A 21377-nucleotide genomic window follows, 5' to 3' on the forward strand; every position below is an offset into this window, starting at 1 on the left:
AATGGATAACAAAACTGCTATTTTCATTGTTTATTTATTTTTGTCCAGCTTTAACATCGGTATCGATATCGGTTATCGGCTACATGAGTTTTAAAATATCGGCATATCGGATATCGGCCAAAATCCCAATATTGTGCATCCCTAATATATAGTGCTTTGTATATGCCTACGGTAGCAAACCGTGGTACGATATTGTGCATCCAGCCATTGAGGAAATAAGGAAAAGAGAATTAAATGAAGGAGGTAGCAGCACAGAGCAGATGTGTGAAAAAAGTGGAAATTCCAAGATGAGTTGTGAAAAAGTGCAAAAAATCTATTGGAGGACAAGAGAAGAAAGACAGGAGAAGTGCTCAGATTGCATTAACATTAGTGTTAACTGAAGCTGGCAGATCAATGGATGCCAGATTACTTACTGCCACTAGATGGCGATGGCTTTAACCAATGTTCATGTCTGCTGATTGTGTGCAGCGCAAATATTCTTTTAAGATTCAAAAAGGAATAAGTAAACACTATCAGAACAAATGTTGGCATATATTGTTTTATTTGAGGATATGGGTGTTTACATGTTTCATAGTACATGACTAGGCCTCTTTAATTTTTTTTTATCATCTTCACTGATTAGTTGTGTAAAAAACATTAAAGTAGAGGTTTCTTGGCTATTTTATATCTATTTATTTTATCTAAATCTAAAGAAGTTAGTTGCTTAATAAAGTTTTGTTTCTGACTCAGTCACTGATTTTATTATGTGTAATGTTCTAACTGGTCTTTATCAATAATAAATTTGTCATTACATTCAAAATTGAATATGGTGTTCTATGTAAACACAAACGTAAGGTATAATTAAGCATTCCAAAGATTAAGATATACCACTACAGCCCTGATCAGCAGAGAGGGTTTGAACATTTTCTAATGAGTAGAACCTGTATTTTTATTTTGCTGCTAAACCCACAGATAGATTCTCCCTAAAGTTGGTGCATAGTTAAGGAGGAAATAAACACTTTTTTGTGGTGAGGTTTACTGCCAAGAGGCAAATCCTACAGAGAAGATCCAAGGCACTCAAGTTGGAACGTGATTTTAAACATTTGGGTGTTTGTTGAAATTGATTGCGAGGTAAAAAAAATAAAATAAAAATACGGCCAATAGTGTAACTTTCAATGTAAAGAATTTAAGACTGATCCAAGTTGACACTTGAACAAGCTAAGTTGTGTTTTAATTCTATGATTATTTCACATATGACTTACTGTATGACAAGTTGGAAACTTCATAACACACTGAGTCAGTATATATAAAAATATAATTTAATACGCTAGCAGAATATGATTAAATGAAAAGGCTATTTTGGAATTTTAATCTCTTAATGGACTAGCCCCTCCTCCACCGCAAGAATTTTTTCATTAAAAATAAAGGCAAAGTAGATCAAATAGGGGAGTCTAAGATGTGACTGTCTAATTTTGTTTTTAGGAGAAGTACCTTTAAACAGGCAGTATTCTCTTATTGTGCCTCGCAAACATGGAATACGATTCTCATGGTTGTACTTGTATATGGTCGCACAGTTCTGACCAAATTTAACAAAAGTCTGGTTATTGAACAGTCAAACTTCTCCAACAATCTTTTTCAGGTTTCCCTGAATTGAGATATTTGACAGTGATATAATTTACCATCTTTTGCCCCTGGAATATAAAAAAAACAATAATAAAAAATCTGGTGGAAACTGACTCTTCTTTAATCTCCTAACCCACCCAACCCCAAACAAAAACTCACATACACACACATGTTGTGTCACACTATCCTTGTGGATTGCCTTCCATTCATTCCAACCATGACCCTTGCCCTAACCCTAATAATTACCAACACATAGCTGACCCTAAATCTAACCTAAACTCAATTCACACCTTAGTTATAAACCTTAACCCCACCCCAAGAACAGAACTTCTCCTCATGAGGACCAGTCATTAGTCCCTAGAAGTACCTATTAGTCCCCAAAATGTTTCATATTCCTGGGAAATTGTCCCCACCAGGTAACAAAGACATGACCCCCACACACACACACCACACGCACTGACACGTTTCTCTATCCTTGTGGGGACTTTAAATTGACTTCCATTCATTTGTAACCCATTTCTACAACCTGATCATCTATCCATAACCCAATACACATCTTAGCATTTGTACCCATGAGGGCCAGAGGTTGTTCCCAATGATGAAAGAAATATGCGCCCACACACACACACACACACACACATATATATATATCATGTTATGTTTTTCATTGTAATTTTAGGTGTGTTAGAATTCCGTAAAAATTCAAAAAAATATCACATGTGATCACATATGATCTCCAGGAAGCTTTCTCAATTCAAGAATTGAGAAAGCTTCCTGGAGAGGTTGCGAAACGTCTTCAAAATCTTGGAAACCAAGTCCAGTGGATATTTTTTGAATTTTTACGGAATGACTATGACCTGGATGACTGAGAACCTTCATCAGCACAAGGTGTGTTAGAAGTTAAAAAAGACCAAAATTGTAAATGTGGCGAACAGCTAATTAGATCAACACACAATAGTTAAAAAAGATAACATTGTGTAACATTATGTTTTTGTGTTTTTTTAGTATTTAATGTGGGACAGTACAGAAGAGAAGCCACACAATCCTACAACAGCTACGAATTCTTTAAACCCGACAACTTAGAGGCCATGAAGATACGCAAGTATGAACTTTAAAACAGTCAACAATCTTTTCTACACATTAAATAAAATATTTCATCTACTATTATAATCACTTTTAAAATAACTATCAATTTAGCAGGAATTCATGCCTTATTTTACTCATCAAGCATTTAATTATAATATCTCTAAAATAAGGACTTTTCTTTCCTTAAAAGAAGCAGAAAAGGTTTTTCCATGCTTTTATCATTAGGAGACCTGATCATTGCACTGCTGCTTTAACTGGTTGCTCAACAAAAACTCATCAAAAATGTTAGTTTGACCACGGTTAAGTTAGGAATGATGTCATTCAGTCTCAAGTACTTTGAAAGCATGACTAACTGGGTCTCAATCAAATGAAGGTTTAGTCCTGTTTTATAATTATATTTTGTTCTGTTTACCTGTGAATACAGTGCCTGTGTAAATACGGCTCTAAAAGATGTATGTGACTACCTGAACAGGGACCGGGGCCAGGTTGCGGTGAGTTTACTTGAAGTTATTTCTACAAACAGGTTTGTAAAAAAAAAAATAAAAATTTCAAAGCAGGACTGAAAATATCCATCCATCTCTTCTACTCTTGAAAATTTTACATTTAAATAGTTTGACCTTGAAATTATTCAAATTCTCTTTAAGTCATAAGCTGAAATGTTTGTTTTCTACTTGTTGTTTATAAATATCAGATATCTTTATTTCCTTCTTGAAGGTTCTTGATGCCACTAACACTACTCCAGACAGAAGAGAGGTCATCCTCAATTTTGGCAAAGAAAATGGTTACAAAGTTAGTTTTTGTTTTTAGGTTTTGCATTAAATTGTCAACATCTGTGTCGAAAACATAATGCTACAGTTTCCGTGTCCTTCCTCTGCCTGTTTAGGTGTTCTTTGTGGAGTCAATATGTGATGATCCTGAAATCATTGCTGAGAACATTAAAGTAAGAATGAATGCAATTTCAATTGTTATTTAAGTGTAAATTAGACAAATGTAGATTAGAAAAACTAAATAAATCAAATTGAAGGGAACACATCCAGAATCCTTGGTGTACTGAGAATCTTTTATCTATCTTTAAACAGCAAGTGAAGTTGACGAGCCCAGACTATGTTGGCTGTGATAAAGAAGAAGCTCTTGCAGATTTCCTCAAAAGGATTGAATGTTACCAGATGACCTACGTTCCCCTGGACGACAACAAGGACAGGTAGTTGCATGGCAAGCTTCTTCCACGGTTCCCCCCCTTTACACAGGCGTCCTTCACAATGCATACCTTCATTTATGTAACAAGTCGATTCAAATTTTTACACACAGGGAATGATTGTGGTTCAAAGTGTTCATAATTTTCACATGTTGAAAATTTAAAAAAAGCTAACCGCACCAAGCTGTGCTGTGCTGCAGAACAGTACGGTGGCCCTGAAGTGCAAACTGCAACTACAAATCTAAAAGCGCAACTACATTAAGGAAATCGCAACTACATAAAGCAAAGCGCAACTACATTAAGAAAAACAAAACTGCATAAAGCAAAGCGCAACTACATTAAGGAAATCACAACTACATAAAGCAAAGCGCAACTACATTAAGAAAAACAAAACTACATAAAGCAAAGCGCAACTACATTAAGAAAAATAAAACTACATAAAGCAAAGCGCAACTACATTAAGGAAATCGCAACTGCATAAAGCAAAGCGCAACTACATTAAGGAGTTGCGCAATGTAGTTTTTCTTAATGTAGTTGCTCTTTGCTTTATGTAGTTGCGATTTCCTTAATGTAGTTGTGCTTTGCTTTATGTAGTTTTGTTTTCCTTAATGTAGTTGCGCCACCGTAGAACAGCCCTTTTACACTAGACTGTTAATGAGTTAAACAAATAGAATAATAACCAAATAAGTAGGAGGTCTAAAAGTTAAAGGAGTGGAATTGATCAGATCTTTTTAATTACTGACAGTGCTCTTGTTTCTCTTTACACAGGAGGTTATCTTACATTAAAATCTTTAATGTAGGCAGCAGATACCTGGTGAACCGGGTCCAGGACCACATTCAAAGCAGAATAGTCTACTACCTCATGAACATTCACGTGACACCGAGGTCCATCTACTTGTCTCGTCACGGGGAGAGCGAACTCAACCTCGTGGGCCGGATCGGGGGGGACTCCGGGCTTTCCCAACGAGGGGCAAAGGTGAGGAGTCAGCGCTTTGCTGGGACCTTCTACCTCTGAACCATGTTTAAGGTTAATTCACAGAAGGTTCTTTCAGCACCAACAGACCCCAGAGCAGTGAAGACAGCTCTGGCCAGGTTGCTCTATTTTTTGTCTTTGTTGTTTTTTTTACATGTCCTGTTGCAGCTAAACAGGCGTACCATATGGAGCAGATGGTGGAGCACATGGGCTGTTTTCAAAGGGTGTTTGAAAACAGAATCCTGATTGCAGGCATAACGTCATTAAATTCAATCCAGTATCAAAGTAGGCAGACCACAATAATTTTATATTAGCCTGTATGACCTTTAACCGTTCAGATCGTGTTGGCTTAACCCTCGACAGCTAGGCTGTCCAACGCCAGGCAGAGGGAGCTCTTTATACCCTTAGAGGGGCAGTTAGCAAAAGAGAGGGACACCCAGCAGCCTTCATCACCCTCAGTCAGCCATTCCACCTGTCAACACACTATTGTGAAAAAATTCTGGTCATAAAACAATTTTTATTTATCATCTAAATAATACATTGGAATTAGTGATGATTAAAAAAAAAACATTAAATGTGTGACTTTTTTTTTTCTTCTTTCATTGTTTACTATTGAGATCACTGGCAAATTTGAAGAATACAATTCAATGCTGTAACTACAGGATGTTTATTGATATAAATCACAGTTTTTTATGTAGCTGGTGTCCTAAAGATGTTTTATATTTTAATATTTTTTTTCAACAGTACCAAATTCAAGAAATTATTGAAGAGCATTTTATAGTCAATGTTTATTGTTATCACAAAAGTACCAGGAAATATCTTGATAAGATTTGAAGGCCACCCTACCATGCAGTAATTAATGGTCTATATTAAGTTTTTATGGGACAAACAACTGTTGTTGTTCACTTCTTGTTATCAAATTTACACTTTTATTTTGTCACTCTTCAGAATGAAAAAAAAATGTTTTGAGCATCTGGTTAGTTGTTGATCCCCCTATAAGCTTTTGCATTGCAGTTTTATAACCCCCAATTGTTATATTATTGGCCAACTTTGGTGAAGTATTTTGGGGGTAGATGGGTAATCAGTCGTTTAGAGTATGCAAAAAGAGTGTGGGGTAAGAACACAGCCCTGGGGTGCACCTGTGTTCAGGATTAGAACTGATGATGTGGGGTGTTCTTATTTTATGGAACCTTTATCAGCAATTATAAAATCCAAGGATTACAACAAGCTAGTTAAAACTGTTTATAGGTTTATTAGAGTACATATTTTAAGCTTAAGTGTAAACAAATTAGATCCTGGCTCACAGCTTGTGTTGGATACTCCTTATGAGCCGAGGCTGTGCCTGCTGTATCTATACCCCCTTGTTTTTGTTTGATTCATTGTAAACACCGTTCTGGAGAAGCACTCCTAGTTTTACTGTGACCAAAGTACACAGATAAAAGCGTCTTTCAGTTCAGCGCAGATAACAAACCAACAACAATTGTGAAATCAGAATTCCAAGTTGAAGAATATTTATCAAATTATCAATAGAAAAATAAACTAAAGATTAAGTTTTACTAAAAGAGATTCAGAGTGCAAACAGGAACTCTCAATAGAAAAAAGTGTTGCATATTGCAATAATTCAACCTAGAATGAAAAAAATGATTTTCCTTTGTGTGCCTAATAGTTTGCCAGCGCTTTGGGTACATACATGCGTGGGCAGTGCATCAGTGACCTCAAGGTTTGGACGAGCCACATGAAGAGAACCATCCAGACTGCAGAGGCCCTGGGAGTCCAATATGAACAATGGAAAGCCCTCAACGAAATAGATGCTGTAAGACCAAAAGCCTCATCGCCATCAAGCTGTTGAGGAAGTCTTGCTTTCAGTGATGAATTTATGAATCTAGCATGACTTCAAATTTTACTAGAGTATGAAGAATGCTTCGTTTTACCCATTTTTTAAAATAAAATCCTCTCATAGATTTTCAGTTTACATAGCTAATTTGACCATAGATGAAAAGGACATAAATATCATACATAACATAGGAGTTGAAACTTTTTTGTCACGTTGTCATGTATATCACAGCGATACAACAGAGCACACATCTTGGATGCTTTTTAACCTGATCTTCTCCATACAGGGAGTTTGTGAGGAAATGACTTATGAGGAAATTCAGGAACACTACCCTGAAGAGTTCGCACTGAGGGATCAGGACAAGTATCGATACCGTTACCCTAAGGGAGAGGTGAGTCTGCTGAGCTCAACAGAGAGAATTGTCCCTTAAAATTAAGCAAAATGCTGACCGAGGAATAAAATAACATAAAATATGCATATATTTTAATATCATTTAACCTTTATTTTTACAGAAAATCTGTGAAATAACCAGTTTTTAAAGAAACAAAAAAAAAACTTGATATAACTGAAACACTTTCTAGAGAGCTCACTACCCTCTGGTGGCCATTTTTGGAACACCTTTTATCTACTTGATTTTGTCCAAACAGAAGTCTTTGGCTCTCTCATTGCTTGTGGTTGTATCCTGTTACAGTGGAAATCTGCCAGTCCACATGTGAAGCCCTTAAGGCAGATCAGTCTATTATTATTTCACAAATAAGATAAAATAACATTTTAAAATCATGGTCTTCAGATCTAATACTACTCTAATACATTGATATATCTACTGCACCTATGTGGGAACATTTTCACTTGGAAGTTTGACCACAAATCTGATCTGGAATCAGTTTCTGTTTTCCTTTTTGCTAGTCTTATGAGGACCTCGTCCAGCGTCTGGAACCGGTCATCATGGAGCTGGAGAGGCAGGAAAACGTTTTGGTCATCTGCCACCAGGCTGTGATGAGATGTCTGCTGGCTTACTTCCTGGACAAGAGCGCAAGTGAGAAGAACATAAGCTAAAAATGTTCCGTTCTGATGAAATCAATCTAATATTTCTGCTTCCCTGTGTTCCAGTCGAGCTGCCATATCTGAAATGTCCTCTGCACACCGTTCTGAAACTCACCCCAGTGGCCTACGGTCAGTCTCTGTTGCCTGATAAGAAGTCAGGCTCAGAACATTCTGCTCTGGTTATCTGAGGGGTTTCAACACCTCTGTTTTTGTTCCCCCTTCAGGGTGTAAAGTTGAATCTGTCTTTCTCAACATCGAAGCTGTGAACACACACAGAGACCGGCCAGAGGTAAAGTACCTGCACCATCTGTTAGGTTACATGTGACACAGCTGCACGCACAGCAGCTGAAGCATGGGGGACAGAAATGGGTTTTTAGTTCTAATGAATGCATCCTGCAGGAACCACTACCATTTTCATCCCTACTGTTAAAATGCTGTCTTTGAGATCTGGTGAATAAGGGGACCGCTTTAGACCAACTTCAGATAGAGAACTTCATTGAAGAATATTTTATTTTCTACATCACTCTCTATCTGCAAAAACAGTTTCTGACATTAAAATGTTTCAGACAAAAATAACCTGAGAAGATATCTAAAGCAGTTTATAGGTGCTTATTCCATTTACTAAGCCAAACGTGTCTGAAAAAGAACTGGTTGCGCCACCTTCTGGCAGAAACAACAGCAACACAATATTTCCATCCAGGTATTTAGATGGCAAAGCAGCCCCACGTCATTCCACCACCACCGTGCTTTACTGTAGATTTCATGCTCTGTTGCTGAAATGCTTTGTTCATTCGAGGAGTGGCGGCCTGAGGTTGTGAGTTTGAAACCCACTCCCTGCCACTCTAGATCTCTGAGCAAGACCTTTAACCCCTGATTGCTCCCCAGGCGCTGCACAGTGGCAGCCCACTGCTCCCAAAAGGGAATAGGTAAAATGCAGAGAGTTAATTTCTCCATTTTGAGATCAATACAGTTCAATGGAGTTTGAACGATGCACAGTTTTTAGGTTCAACTTTTGTTTAGTTTTTTTTTTTTGTCCACAAACTGATTTTTGACCAAAGGTCTTTAGGGTCAATAGTTTGTGGGTTATTCGTAAATGTGAGACCGACCTTTTTATTCTTTTTTAACTCTCCCATAGAGGTGATCTTCGTCTTCGATGGACATTTTCTGACCTCCTGTCAGTGTTGTCTCTCCATTTGTGGAAATAACTTGTTGTGGTGAACACTTCTTGGAAGGTTCTCCACTCTTCCATGTTGTAATATGGTTCTCTAGAGTCCCAAAATCTTAGAAATTGCTTTATAAGCTTTACTGAACAGATTTTATTCCTTATCCATGTTGCTTTTGGAGTTAATTTACCCTACTTCATGATGTTGGGTAGGTTCTATTTCAGTAATTTTATCATTCTACAGGTTTGGCAATGATCAGTCCTGGTTTGGTTTAATCCTATTGAATTCATGATCCAACCAAGTAACACAAAAACTATTCACTTTTTTTTTTTTTTTTTTACATATGGCCAGGTTGGGCAAGATAACTTTTTTCCTGAAATAAAAATAAAAACACTTTTTCTCAGTTTTTTTGTTTTTGATGTTAAAATTATTTAAAAGATTTAAGTATGACAAAAACCAAAACAAGAAATCAGTGTTTTACTTTTGCTCTTAGGATTACAGACAAATGAAACTGTTCAAAGTTAAAAGCATGGATATTGAACTGAAAAATGAAGTAAAGACCAATAAAACCACCAAAGTTTTCCTTTTAAATTGTGCTTTTGTTTATTAAAATCAGACAGACAGCTTAAGTTTGTCTTTCTCAGAACGTGGATGTGGACAGAGACCCAGAGGAGGCGCTGGAGACGGTCCCTGAGCACATCTAGAGGACATCTCACCTCAGCCTTCATTCTCTTCAGAGAACATATCTTATTTTTAATTTAACTAATTCAGATTTTTAGAAAATCGAAAGCTTAATGACAATGAAAAGTTTCTTCGATGGCATCTTAATTCCATTGTTGGTGCACTTTATATGGTCCAGGCTGGGATGGTCTGTGACAAAAACTGTTTTAAATGTGAAAAACTGACTAGATGACCTGCATGGCTGCTCAACTGTTGGTAAACTGTTTTACACTTCATCACTTCACCCCGTGCTGTTGTATTAACTGTTGTGATTTTCACTTAGAAAGCAATAAGAGTCGAGGTAAGCCATGGTGTCAAGTTTAACTGTTTAGTGTTAGATTTGAAACTGTTGTTAAAGAACTGCCTGTTCTGTGATCAAACCTCCCAGCAGAGCCTGAGATCAATGCTTCAGTTTTCCTTAGATTAACGGGGTTAAAGCACTGGTTCTCAATCCCATTCCTCAGGACTCGCTGACCTGCATCTTTTAGGTGTCGCCCAGCTGCCCCACATCTGACCTAAACAAATGGATCATTAACATATTTCTGCAGCACTTAAAGGCATGCTGAGGAGCCATTTCAGTGGTACTTAGCTCCAGTCCTGAAGGGCTACTATCCTGCAGCTTAGGATGGGGATGGAGGGTTGTGTAACAACTAGAATGTTGCAGGTTTAAAGCTTCTTTCCAGAGTCCCAACGCCAGCGTTTCTCTCTATTTGGATGCTGAGTCGATCTGTTATCAGGCCTCAGTCACATACTAAGTATCTGATGACTTTGATCATTAAATCTTTGTTACAACTAGTTCAGTTCAAGGATACCAGGGGCGAAGTCTACAGTAGCCTAGAAGGAACAGATGACTAATTAAGTCATGACAGGGCCTTTAGTGTTTGTTTTTTACCGTGCCTTTAAAAAGTATTATTTCCTTTAGAGATACTTTTCATCCTGTTTTATGTATCTGGAATTTAAAAAAAATGTAGTTTGATAGATTATCTATCTTCTGAAGGTGCTTAAACACTTTTATTAAAAAAAGACATTAAAGGTGAAAAATGTTGTGCACAAGTTATCCTTATGCATTGACATCAACTTTCAGTAGTAAGGCATGTCTCCATGTTCTGTGGACTGTTAAAAGTTCCAGCTTATCCCAGTGGAAAAGTGGATCTCTGCAGGAATCTGCCTGTTTTAAAATCATCCAACATTCCTTCATTGTTTACCAAACATCTGCCCCTTCAGAACCGTGTGCTTCTGCCACCACCATGCTTCAGTGACAGGAAGATGTTCTCATGGTGATGTCAACCATAGGAGAATTTATTACATATGCTTTTGGAGAAGTTCCCATTCTTCAGGGATCTGGCTCACCAGCAGTAGATGGGTTGCAGCTGTAACACGTATATCCTTTAGTTCAACAGAACACTGATGAAAAGGATGACCTGTTACTTTAACTTCAGTACATTTCAAATGTCCTGCATTCTTTCTTTAATGAGAAATTTGAGGTTTTAATTTTTAAAAGCTCATCTATGTCTTTTAAAAGCAGATAATCAATAAGACATGTGTATGTTTGAGGTTTAACCTTGAATCAACAACAGGAAACAAATGCATCAGATTATCCTTTTTAATTTATTCAAAACTAAAATATAAATATTACTTATGCTGTAAGGAACTGAGCATTATAGATACATATAGAAAAATATGCAGAATACAGCTGATTTGACCAGCAGGGGGGAAGTGAGGCAGCCTGGGTTTCATCCAGCTGGCTGGCAGTGTGCAGCTGCAGGGGGAAACTTTTGCCAAATAGCTGAAAACAAGACTGGGACATCATCAAAAATATCAGAACAGCAGCTTTTAAAGCTCTGGATGGCTTTATGCCATTAACCGTCCGGTACTTATCAGTGCTAAACCACAGTGTTCTTTCTAAATGTTTGTTTTTGTCAATGATTGTCAAACTACGTAGACTCAACTAGCAACTGTGGGAAAAGAGTTTTAGCAGCGAGACACTGTCTTATATCTACAAACCCTTCTGCAGGAACCAAAAAATAAAAAAGTGGAGAAGAATTTCACCTGGACTAAAAAAAAAGAGAATCTTTCCTGGAGCCCAACCGCTCCTCTGTGCTACATAGTGGAAACACAAAAGCTGCTAAATTCTGATCTGGCATCGGTTACACCATTTCCAAGTTTGTTGGGTTTTTTTCTTTCAATCCACTAATAATATAATTTTTGGAAAAAAAGTAGCAAACAAGAGGCTATCTTTGGAAGAAATAAAAATGCAGATCTGTTAAGCAAAGTGATGAATATTTCAGATTGTTATGATTGGTCAGCTGATGCATCAAGCAAACTTTCCTCTAATAAACAACAGCTTCCAATTCAGGAAAACAAGTTTTATTTTTTATTTCAAGCCTCTTTAAGTATGTAGCCCATCTCAATAGGCGAAGACTATTTTTTTTTTTCCTTTATAAAAAAAAAAAATGTGAAGATTTACATTAGCTCATTAAAGGGTCTAGATGTATACTTTTCTGCTGTGATATTTCAAAGATTGTTACCAGCATTCCTTCCAGTGATTTTCTCCTGTTACTGTGGTACCAAAACATTAAACTAATGAACTTACTCCTCTTTTACGACAGCGTATTTCTAAAACCCCAAACTTCCAAGAAAAAAAAGCAACAAAAATAAACTTACTTGATCCCAAAGGGATATAAACATTGCAAGTCTCATACTTTCAAAATAAAACTAAACGAGACAAATTTTGTCATAAATATGAGTTATAACTCTACCTATATAAGTCATTAGTTGAAATGACATTTTAGAAAAGAAATGCACTAAATATACCTAGAATTTATCAGTCACAACATCACTGCATTGCAAAAACCAAAAAAAGGCCTGGACTTAAAAAAAATTGCTGTTAAATATTTGGTCACACGTTTAAAAATAGCATAAAAAGTTTTAGGTGGTGAAGTCATTAGGAGTTATTTTTTTCAATCAATGAATATATTTTCCAGCAGCTGTTATCTGTTTTCCATGAATCCAAAGCAGGAGGATCAAAGCATTGTAATAATTGTTCATTTATCACATCACATCTGGCAACATTTTCTGAATGTATTGCATGTAATGGGTCAATCTCAATCCCTACTCTGAAATTGAACATGCCTCACATAATTATGAAAGTTGAAATAATGACTTTGAGACCAATCGTTTTTATATGGTTTTTGATTTCTTTGAAAATGCAGTAACAGGTTTCTGAAGCTCTTCCTGGTTTACCTGAAATCTGTTTTTAAATTCTACCTGTGGAGTTCTGTTGCACTTGTGCACTTTTTAAAACCCATTTGCAAAGCTACTGCTTCATACATGTATGGTAACTTCCAGTAAATGGTCGATTGGTTAGAACCAGCTTTTCTCTACACTTTTAATTGGGCTGTGATTTTTCTTTACTTCACTTTCATGGTGTGTTTTTTTAATCATGATCTTAGCATTTCACCTCTGTGTCTCAGTCAATCACTGTAATTTACTTTTAAGAACCTGGATCTTTAAAACTGACTGCCTAACAGTGAAACATTGTTCACATTTGTTGTACAAGCTGTTGTTGTTGTAGCCATGCTGTGTGGATAAAAATAGGTGCCTGAATCAACTTCATGTTTGTACTGTGGTTATTTTTGAATTCCTGAAGTTATTCTGGAAAAAATTACACTTTGTTAGAATCTAGTCCAGATTTATCAGACAGAAACTAAAGATTGAAATTGATAAATTAACTCAACAGGTTCCTTAAATCTAATTTTTCTCTTCTGATAATATGGACAGTGATATCAGGGGAGCTTTTTCACACCCAGCTTCTTCAGAGACGTTTGTCATAATTTTATACCCGTTGTAAAAAAAAAAAAAAAAAATGAAAATATTTTATTTTTGCTAAACTTTACAAAAGCTAATAAAGCCTTTTACAAATATTTATCCAAATACAAAATCTAGTTAAGTTAAAAACATTGAAACCTCACAACAATTGTGAGATGGCAGAAACTTCTGACCACGTCTGTCCTCTGCAGCTTTGATGTACACCAAAAATAAACAAAATATGGAATAAATTCTTAAAATATTTTAAACATGTTTTTTTCCCACACTGATGTTCGATCGGCGTCCAGACCGAGGTCAACTTTGGAGCTTTTACCAAGATGATGAGAAGCTGATAGCCTGGTTTAACTGGGCTGAAACTAGCAGCATGTCTGGAGAGTTTTTAGGAATGAATGAAGTTATTTTCTGCTGGTGCTGGCATGGCTGGAGGTTTGGCTGGAGCTGGCGTTTTGGGACGAGCTGGATCCAGTGTGAGCTTCTCTGTACTGCTGACTCCAGCTCCGAGGATCCTGTTCATGAAGCTGAGGAAGTGAAACAAAAAAAACCCAGCAGATTATCATCAGTAAAACAACCTTTTGAATTGAATCTGATAGGAGTGCAATTTGCTCATTGAAAAGAAAATACTCACCTGACCCATAAACTCTAGGATCTGAGCTTTGGACACCTCCATGTCGGCCCGATGACCCCAGCGGAATTCATACTCTATTGGTTCTGTGTGTGGGATTCTAGTATACTCCAAGTATCTGCAAACATTAGCTTAATTAAATTAGAAAAATCGTAGAATATCAAACATTATTAACCAGGAATTACAGATGATGCAGGTTAAAAAAGCCTGATGCACAATAAGAGATGGTCCACCACATCCTGGACGCATAATGTTTGAAGTGTGTGTAACAGCCAGACCCTCTAGCTGTGCTGGCTGCTTCCACTCTTCAGTTAATCTGTGGTGTGGTATAAACCAGAGTCTATGGTCTGACAGACACTGGCTCTGAACACACCAGCTCATTACAATACAGTGACTTGGGTCGGATTTGAACCTGTGACATCTCGATAGGAAGTCTAAGTATTAATGACCTGAGCCACAGCTGGATAACAAGTGTGTTGTCTATGTGGTCAAACACTAAATCCCTTTGGTTTCTTAGGAACAGGAGTAATTCCTACCTCTGACGCACAAATTCTTCAGTGACGACCTTCCTCACATCACCAAACTCCTCATGTCTCTGCCTGGAAAGTTTTGTAACCAGAATATAGATTTTAATTTGATGAGAGACAGCAAGGTTACATAATTCTCCATAATCAACCTACTTAAAAAATAAAAATCTTGCCTTACCCCGGATCAACTCGGAGTTTCTTCAGAGTGTTCCAAATTTGGTCTAAGAAAACAACAATTTTAGTCTGATTTTGTCAAACAAATAGTGACTGTATCCATTAACAGCAGAAGTATAACTTTGGGGCAATAGTTAGACAAATAAATTAAACTCAAGCAGCAAAGTTCATGTCAGTCACGCACAGATAAGAATCAGCAAAAGCTACAAAAAATACCTTTTTACATCTTTGATGTTCAATTAATTAAAACTAGACAATTATAGTAAAATAAAAGAGTGATTTATCAAAACAGTCCAAAGTTTAAAGAGCCACATGGCTTATATTAGAAACCAACAAGATAATAACTCCACTACCCTTTTTGACTTTCTTTAGCATCTTAAATTATCCTTTACCAAAGCTGGGGTTACCGAGCCTCTGCTTGTATTGTATAAAAAGTTCATTCATTTCAACAAAAGTTTTTTGATCCCAAAGTAAAATAAAAAAAATTCAGTTGAACATTCTTTTTACTGAGGTTTCCTAAAGAATGCCAACATTGTCTGATCCAGGGTCAAGTGGCAATAAGTACTTTTAAACACTATAGCTATCTATAGAAAAAAGATAAGGCTGTCATACAGCACCAAGTACAGTTTGCAGCTCTTTGCAGAGAGAGCAACATATTTGCAGCAGGTTTGACAATCATCTAAACCAGAAGTCTGCAGCATTTTAGAGCCATTTTGCCCTGAATCAGACTAGGGAAGTCATACAGAGCCTCAAAATACTACACATTTTTTTAATAAAACATAAACTATTATTTTCGTCAAATATCTACAATAGGAAATCTGTTGCCTATTGTCTATTGTCTTTAACAACCCACAATTTATTTTTGTATTTTTAGCTTTTAAAGTAAGGAAAAACATTTTATAATGTAAAATAACGATAATAATAAAACATAATTTCCAAGCTAATTAAAAGAAAAATAGCTCTTAAAACATTTTTCTGTTGTTTCTTTTTTTATAATAGCAATTTTAAATATTCCTAATAAAATCCACTACAGCTTCTGTATATTAAAGCACATTATTTTTTTCTTCTTATCATTTATAGCCACTATTAAGAGCCATTATAAAGGGTCCAAAGAGCCACATTTTCCTCTCGAAGGTTGCCAAAAAATGGTGTTTTGTTTTTAAGAAACCCAACAAAGGTGCAATTAGTCCGTTTTATAAAGAAACAAAGCATCATGTAACTCACTCTCTCTGACAATGCCTCCTTTCATAAAAATAACACTCAGGATCACAAACAGCAGACCTGTTTTTGGGTTGCTTGGACATCTATGAACAGAAAGAACATTTTTATTTAAACTTAATGCTGAAAGTTAACGCTAGAAACTACAACCGATGGATGCTTATACTCACTTGACTGGTGAGGCTGCGGCTGCAGGGGTATCCAGATTATTGACCAGAATATACATATGATTTTTAGGGTCAATCTCAACCAGTTTTAAGCCAAACACCTGGGGGAAAAAGTGCAAATATAAATGACAGAATGACATTGAATATTAGAACTATATGGGAGCGGCTTTAACAAACCTGCTCAAATATCCGTTTTGCCCTCTTTATGATCTCAGGATAGACTGTTCTATAGTCCTTCACAATATTTTTAACCAATTCTAAGGAGAGAAACCAGCAGAAAGTTAACACCACACCAATCCGCTTATTAGACCGTTTAATATCTGCTCACCCTAATCCCCCATTCCCAAAACTGCAAAAACTAAAAATGCTTTCCAACTTAACATTATTTTATTACACACAAAAAGAAATACTAAATGAAAGTAATATGTAAATTATACTGCACTGAAAGATAATATAACCACTAATTTGTTTTCTTCCTCTGTCTTACAATGAGGACCAAGACACAAATGGAATCTACAGAGGCAGAAACTCTCTAAGCTCTTTGGTTTGAATGTGTACAGAAAAGAAATATACCAGTGACCACAATGATTTCTATGGTTCCTATCAAAGTTCTTTGACTAATGCTGCGTTCACACCGGACGCAGCAGGCGCGGCAGAAGCAGCGAGTTTACATGCAAAGTCAAAGGTTAACGCGCGTCAAGGCACAGCAAAAGGTCCCGCAGCGCGTTTTGAGCAGCAGGCGCAGCACGTCTGAGCAACTGAAGCAGCGCGTCAGGCGCGTTTAAGAATTTTACGCATGTGACGAGCCGCAAACGCGCTCCTGCTCGAGATGGAGAAATTGAACTTTTGCCGCTCGACGCGCCGCGTCAACCAATCAGAGAAGCTGATCTGGGAGCTGGCAGCGAGACAGACACATCGCTGATGACACAGTGCGCTGTGATCACTCCCCTGAAACAGTTTTTGACGCATAAATTAACTTAAAATGCAGAAATCTGTTGGCAGAATATGTTCGCTTTAATTATCCTGGTGCCTGCGGTTTGGATTATTTAAATGAAAAACACCTACTAGCTGCCGTGGTGAACCGCGAGGAGGCGACCCAGCCAGAGGCTGCTGTGGAATGGGATCCTACTGACAGCGCACCGCTGGTATGTGGGGGTCTGAGTGGCTCCGACAGAAATAATATTGGAAGGCAGGAATGTAATCTAGATGAACTGACTGCATTGATTAAGGCCCCGTCCACACGAAGCCGGCGTTTCGGGGGTCTGTAAACGATCTTTTTTTTATTCAGCCTTCAGAGTGAGAAGATTTCGAAACGCCGTTTTCGCGTTTCCATCTTTAAGCTCTAACCGCATTTTTTTTCTTACACGCATGCGTCATAGCGTCGCCTCTAAACACGCATGCGCGACACAGTATCACAACAACAATGGCGTACTGTGTTGAATGGTTGCTGCTAATGCTACTCACCCTGCTGTCGGGCTTACAACGGAATCTTCTTCTTCTGGAATATCTCCAGGAAGAACAGAGCAATATCCACGACATAGTTCAGCACCTGAATTTGACTGAACCACGAAAATAAACCCGCAGGGCAACCATGTATAAATATTAGTGCGCATGCCCAACATTTCGTCGCCTATTTTTGCTTTGGCACCACAGCGCCACTTACAGGGCTTGCATACATTTTGCAGCGTTTTCATGCATTCGTGTGGACGATCACATTTATTTTACATCTCCGTCTTCACGACAAACGTTCTGGAAAATATTAGCGTTTCGTGTTCGTTTTGACTTCGTGTGGACGGGGCCTAAGTTTTCAGGTGGATTTTCCCACTTAAAAACATATTAAAACTACTTTATTCCCACTGATCACAGCAAATATAGCTGCAAGGTAGAGAAAGGATAGTGAAGCTCCGCCCAACGCGCGTCAGACCCACTTTTGCACCGCGCAGCCAGAGCAGCAAAGCTGCTTCAGCCGCGCGTCAGACCTAACTGGTACAAGCAGCAAAAATGAAGCAGCAAACGCGATTTTGCTGCTCTTGCTGCATCCGGTGTGAACGTAGCATTATTAAGCATCATTTAGGTAAATGGCCGAGAACAGAATCATAGAAGTGGTTTAACGACGGCAGCTTTATCAAAATGCAGAATAAATATTGGAACTCAGGAAGCAGAAGGAGTTCATCTTTCTGTTTCCTGGCTGCTGTGCTACTATACCTGCTCTGCGCACTGGGATCTTCTTCTGGTCTTTTACCAGGATGTACTGCACCACTTCAGCAGTCTGAATGACAGTTAATTAAAGTATATTAACATTTTTATTCTAACTTCTCATTTTTTCTTTTTAAAACATTCTTTTTTTCTCCTCATCAGTTTTGATTTATTAAGCAACAGCGCATTTGACACCACCATGAAGAAACTTTGACTTTTTTTTTCTTTATTTCAGAATTTAACAATAAAAGTTTACACAGAAATTAATGTCTTAAGTCATGTATATATATTCTGTTTTTTGTATATGTATTTTTAACCCGAAATCAACCTTTTTTTATTACAGTACAAAAAAATAATTTTCAGAGTAGGAAGAACAATAGGATGATATCTGTTTTAAGTGATACATGTTGATGTAGTTCTCTCTTTCTTTTGGTCTAATTTTTCTGTCAAATTAAAAATTAACGAAGGGTAATAATGCTTGTTTATACAGTTTTGGCTCGATTCTTCCTCTTAGTGAGTGGCTCTTTCAGAAAATTGCATATGATAGAGTTTGTATACTACAGTTAACTAATTTATTGCTAAATTAGTTGATTATTTCAATAATCACAATTAATCAAATCTATCTTTTCAACCCTGATTACGGTAATATTTAACTTTTCTGTGTTGTCCTGGTGGTCCTACCACTTTCAAACAATATAGATATGATCATGTTAAGACACTAAGGTTAGTTAGAGCCCATCCAACTGGCCAACTACATTATAAAAGTACAGTGTTAATAACTGACACTTTAAATATTACATTCCAACACATACAGTTTTGCATTCAAGCCGTCTTTTTGTTCCTGTGATACTGCAAAGAAAGAAACTATAATTTGATATGCAGCTCTTCATCCAGCAGTGCTTAATAAAAGGTATTATTTGAAATTATAATATTCTTGGAGATAAAATTTGATATTTTTTCACAAATGCTACATACAATTCTGGTTCATAAGTGTGTTACCTTTTGGTCAACCTGCGCAGGTGTAAGTTTCTCCAGACCTCTTTGGACCTGGGAGGAGCTTGGCTGTGTAAACGTCACATCTTCGTCTTCCTCCTGCGTCATAACGCTGTTGGACTGCCGCTAGATAAAAAAATTAATAAATAAAAAAAAACACAAAGTGACTGTCACAATCCCGTAGAAACGGTCACAGGTTAATGCCAACAGAACAATTTATTCCATTTAGGAATATGCTATGTTTGCCAAGTTATAACTGTCTAATTTTCAGTTCAAGCTCTATCAGCAGAGTCTGGTTAATATGTACACAGAATTCATCATAACATTTAAAAATAAAAATTATGTACATACAATCATAACCACACACACACACACAAAAATAATAGGATTTTCAATGGCAATGACATATGGATCTGCCTGGTAGATTTCTTGATGAACACAGATTGATCAAAATGCAGAGATTACTTTCATCTACTTTAATATACCAGTGATGATTCAACTTCATGGGACAAATATCTTCAGAATGAGACAAAACACCACATTGTAAAGTGTATGTTTCTAAAAGCTGGGCACATTCGGATTATTAACTTGCATCTAAAAAAATAACATTTTTCATTTAAATTTAGAAATTGTCAGGCCTAAATTTCTAGAATGTCTTTTTTTATATAAAATTGCATACATCTGACTATATAAAATTAACTTATTTGAGATTTATCACCTGTATATTTCGCACACTTTTGAATAAGTAGTGTGATCATTATTTAAGCTTTTATGATCTGGAGAAATCAGTTGTAAAGTACAACTCAGACATAATTCTCAAGTTTGAGTAAGATTATATCAAATGTTTTTTATATTTAATCATAGTTTATGATCATGATTTTTTTTTGTATCTAAATCAGACCTAATAATAATTATAATAAAAGAGATCTTTTTAATGTGTGGATTATATCATTAAGCTTAAACCCCAAAATGGTAATTGAGTTGGACAGAAAAAAATATTCCTTGTGTGAACAATAAAAAAGTATATAACTCAGATGTCAACAAAGGTTAAAAGTGTTATATTCTTTAAAAAAATAAAACATTTCCTCTTTTAGATCAACAAAACATCAACCTTTAAAAGTCAAACACTTATATTAACATATGTACATTTGAAAATATATTAAAAATTGTATTATTATCCTGTACAGTTTATAATCCTGCGTATATAGAGTTCAGTTAAAGAAATATTGTAACAAAGCCGGTGCCTCTGACCTGGGAAACATGGCGGCGGAACAACCCTGTTGGTTCATTGCACTTACTTTACTTTGACTGAGCCTCAGTGTGTTAGAGGGTCGTTTTCTTTGAGTCATGGCTGCAGAGCGTCTAGGGAAAAAAAGCATTTTATTTAAAAATTTAAGCCACAATTCAAACCAGAACCGAAACAGTAGGAAGTGATGGAAGGTGGCTTTAGCTGAGCAGCGCGTTGGCTTATTAAACGACGAAAAAAATCATTTATAAACAGCTTTTTACCTCACAGAGTGCGTCTAGAGTTAGGTTGCTCAATAGTTGTTTATAAAAATAGGCTAAACTATTTCACTCATTCGCTAAAACGACCGTTTCAGTAAAAAAATTAAAAAACAGTTTTTGGATCGGCTGTTTCAGTTGTCGACTTCCCGCTACAACGTCCGCTGCTGACGTAGAATAGCCGCGCCTAGAAGGGTTGCAATACGTCAAGACCATCGCCATATTGGAAGGGTGGACATTGGCCTTAAAACATTCAAGTGACTGCAGGGGCTTCAGTTTTAGCTGAATTTAACAGATTATGTTACGTTGTCAGACAAATGGCATAATATCTAGAAACATACCTAAGTGTTCTGCTCAGGAATGTCATCAGTTGATTTATGTAAAAAAAAAAAAAAAAAAGTAAAACCCTTTATTGTCCAACAATGAGGAAATTCACTCTCTGCATTTGACCCTTCTCCTTGGGGAGCAGTGGACTGCCATTGTGTGGCACTCGGGGAGCAGTGAGGGGTTAAAGTTCTTGCCCAGGAACACA

At 36.8% G+C, this 21377-nt stretch overlaps 2 protein-coding genes across 3 annotated transcripts in view; one reads left to right on the forward strand and one right to left on the reverse strand.

The window, feature by feature from the left end:
- Positions 1–10546, forward strand: part of LOC107096765 (6-phosphofructo-2-kinase/fructose-2,6-bisphosphatase-like) — an 18962-nt gene extending 8416 nt beyond the window's left edge. The window contains exons 3-14 of one of the 2 annotated variants that reach the window (XM_015393568.1): positions 2608–2704; positions 3113–3179; positions 3403–3477; positions 3572–3628; positions 3768–3889; positions 4652–4859; positions 6523–6669; positions 6977–7081; positions 7597–7726; positions 7801–7863; positions 7959–8023; positions 9542–10544. In XM_015393568.1, coding sequence (XP_015249054.1) covers positions 2608–2704; positions 3113–3179; positions 3403–3477; positions 3572–3628; positions 3768–3889; positions 4652–4859; positions 6523–6669; positions 6977–7081; positions 7597–7726; positions 7801–7863; positions 7959–8023; positions 9542–9601 — 1196 coding nt within the window. In that variant the 3' untranslated portion in view covers positions 9602–10544. Of the gene's footprint in view, positions 1–2607; positions 2705–3112; positions 3180–3402; positions 3478–3571; positions 3629–3767; positions 3890–4651; positions 4860–6522; positions 6670–6976; positions 7082–7596; positions 7727–7800; positions 7864–7958; positions 8024–9541 lie in introns of both variants that reach the window. The other variant, XM_015393567.1, reaches the window with a different exon arrangement.
- A 658-nt stretch (positions 10547–11204) lies between these two features.
- LOC107096781 (melanoma-associated antigen G1-like) lies at positions 11205–21003 on the reverse strand. Its single transcript, XM_015393588.1, has 11 exons — positions 20852–21003; positions 20641–20704; positions 19349–19468; positions 18359–18422; positions 16331–16410; positions 16157–16254; positions 15993–16072; positions 14773–14815; positions 14604–14666; positions 14071–14185; positions 11205–13963 (listed from the first exon to the last, which is right to left on the reverse strand). The coding sequence occupies exons 2-11, from the start codon at positions 20689–20691 to the stop codon at positions 13841–13843; spliced, it is 837 nt and encodes a 278-aa protein (XP_015249074.1). The 5' UTR covers positions 20692–20704; positions 20852–21003; the 3' UTR covers positions 11205–13840.
- Between the last annotated feature and the right edge of the window lie 374 nt (positions 21004–21377).

Source organism: Cyprinodon variegatus, unplaced genomic scaffold (assembly GCF_000732505.1).
Source record: "Cyprinodon variegatus isolate N-32 unplaced genomic scaffold, C_variegatus-1.0 Scaffold649, whole genome shotgun sequence".
Lineage (NCBI taxonomy): Eukaryota > Metazoa > Chordata > Actinopteri > Cyprinodontiformes > Cyprinodontidae > Cyprinodon > Cyprinodon variegatus.

Coding starts and splice junctions, on each gene's coding strand:
- LOC107096781 (XM_015393588.1), bottom strand. CDS start 20,691: ATGACTCAAAGAAAACGACCCTCTAACACACTGAGGCTCAGTCAAAGT. Junction 16,411..18,358: donor GATCCCAGTGCGCAGAGCAG/GTATAGTAGCAC, acceptor TTCTCTCCTTAG/AATTGGTTAAAAATATTGTG. Junction 14,816..15,992: donor AGGAGGCATTGTCAGAGAGA/GTGAGTTACATG, acceptor TTGTTTTCTTAG/ACCAAATTTGGAACACTCTG.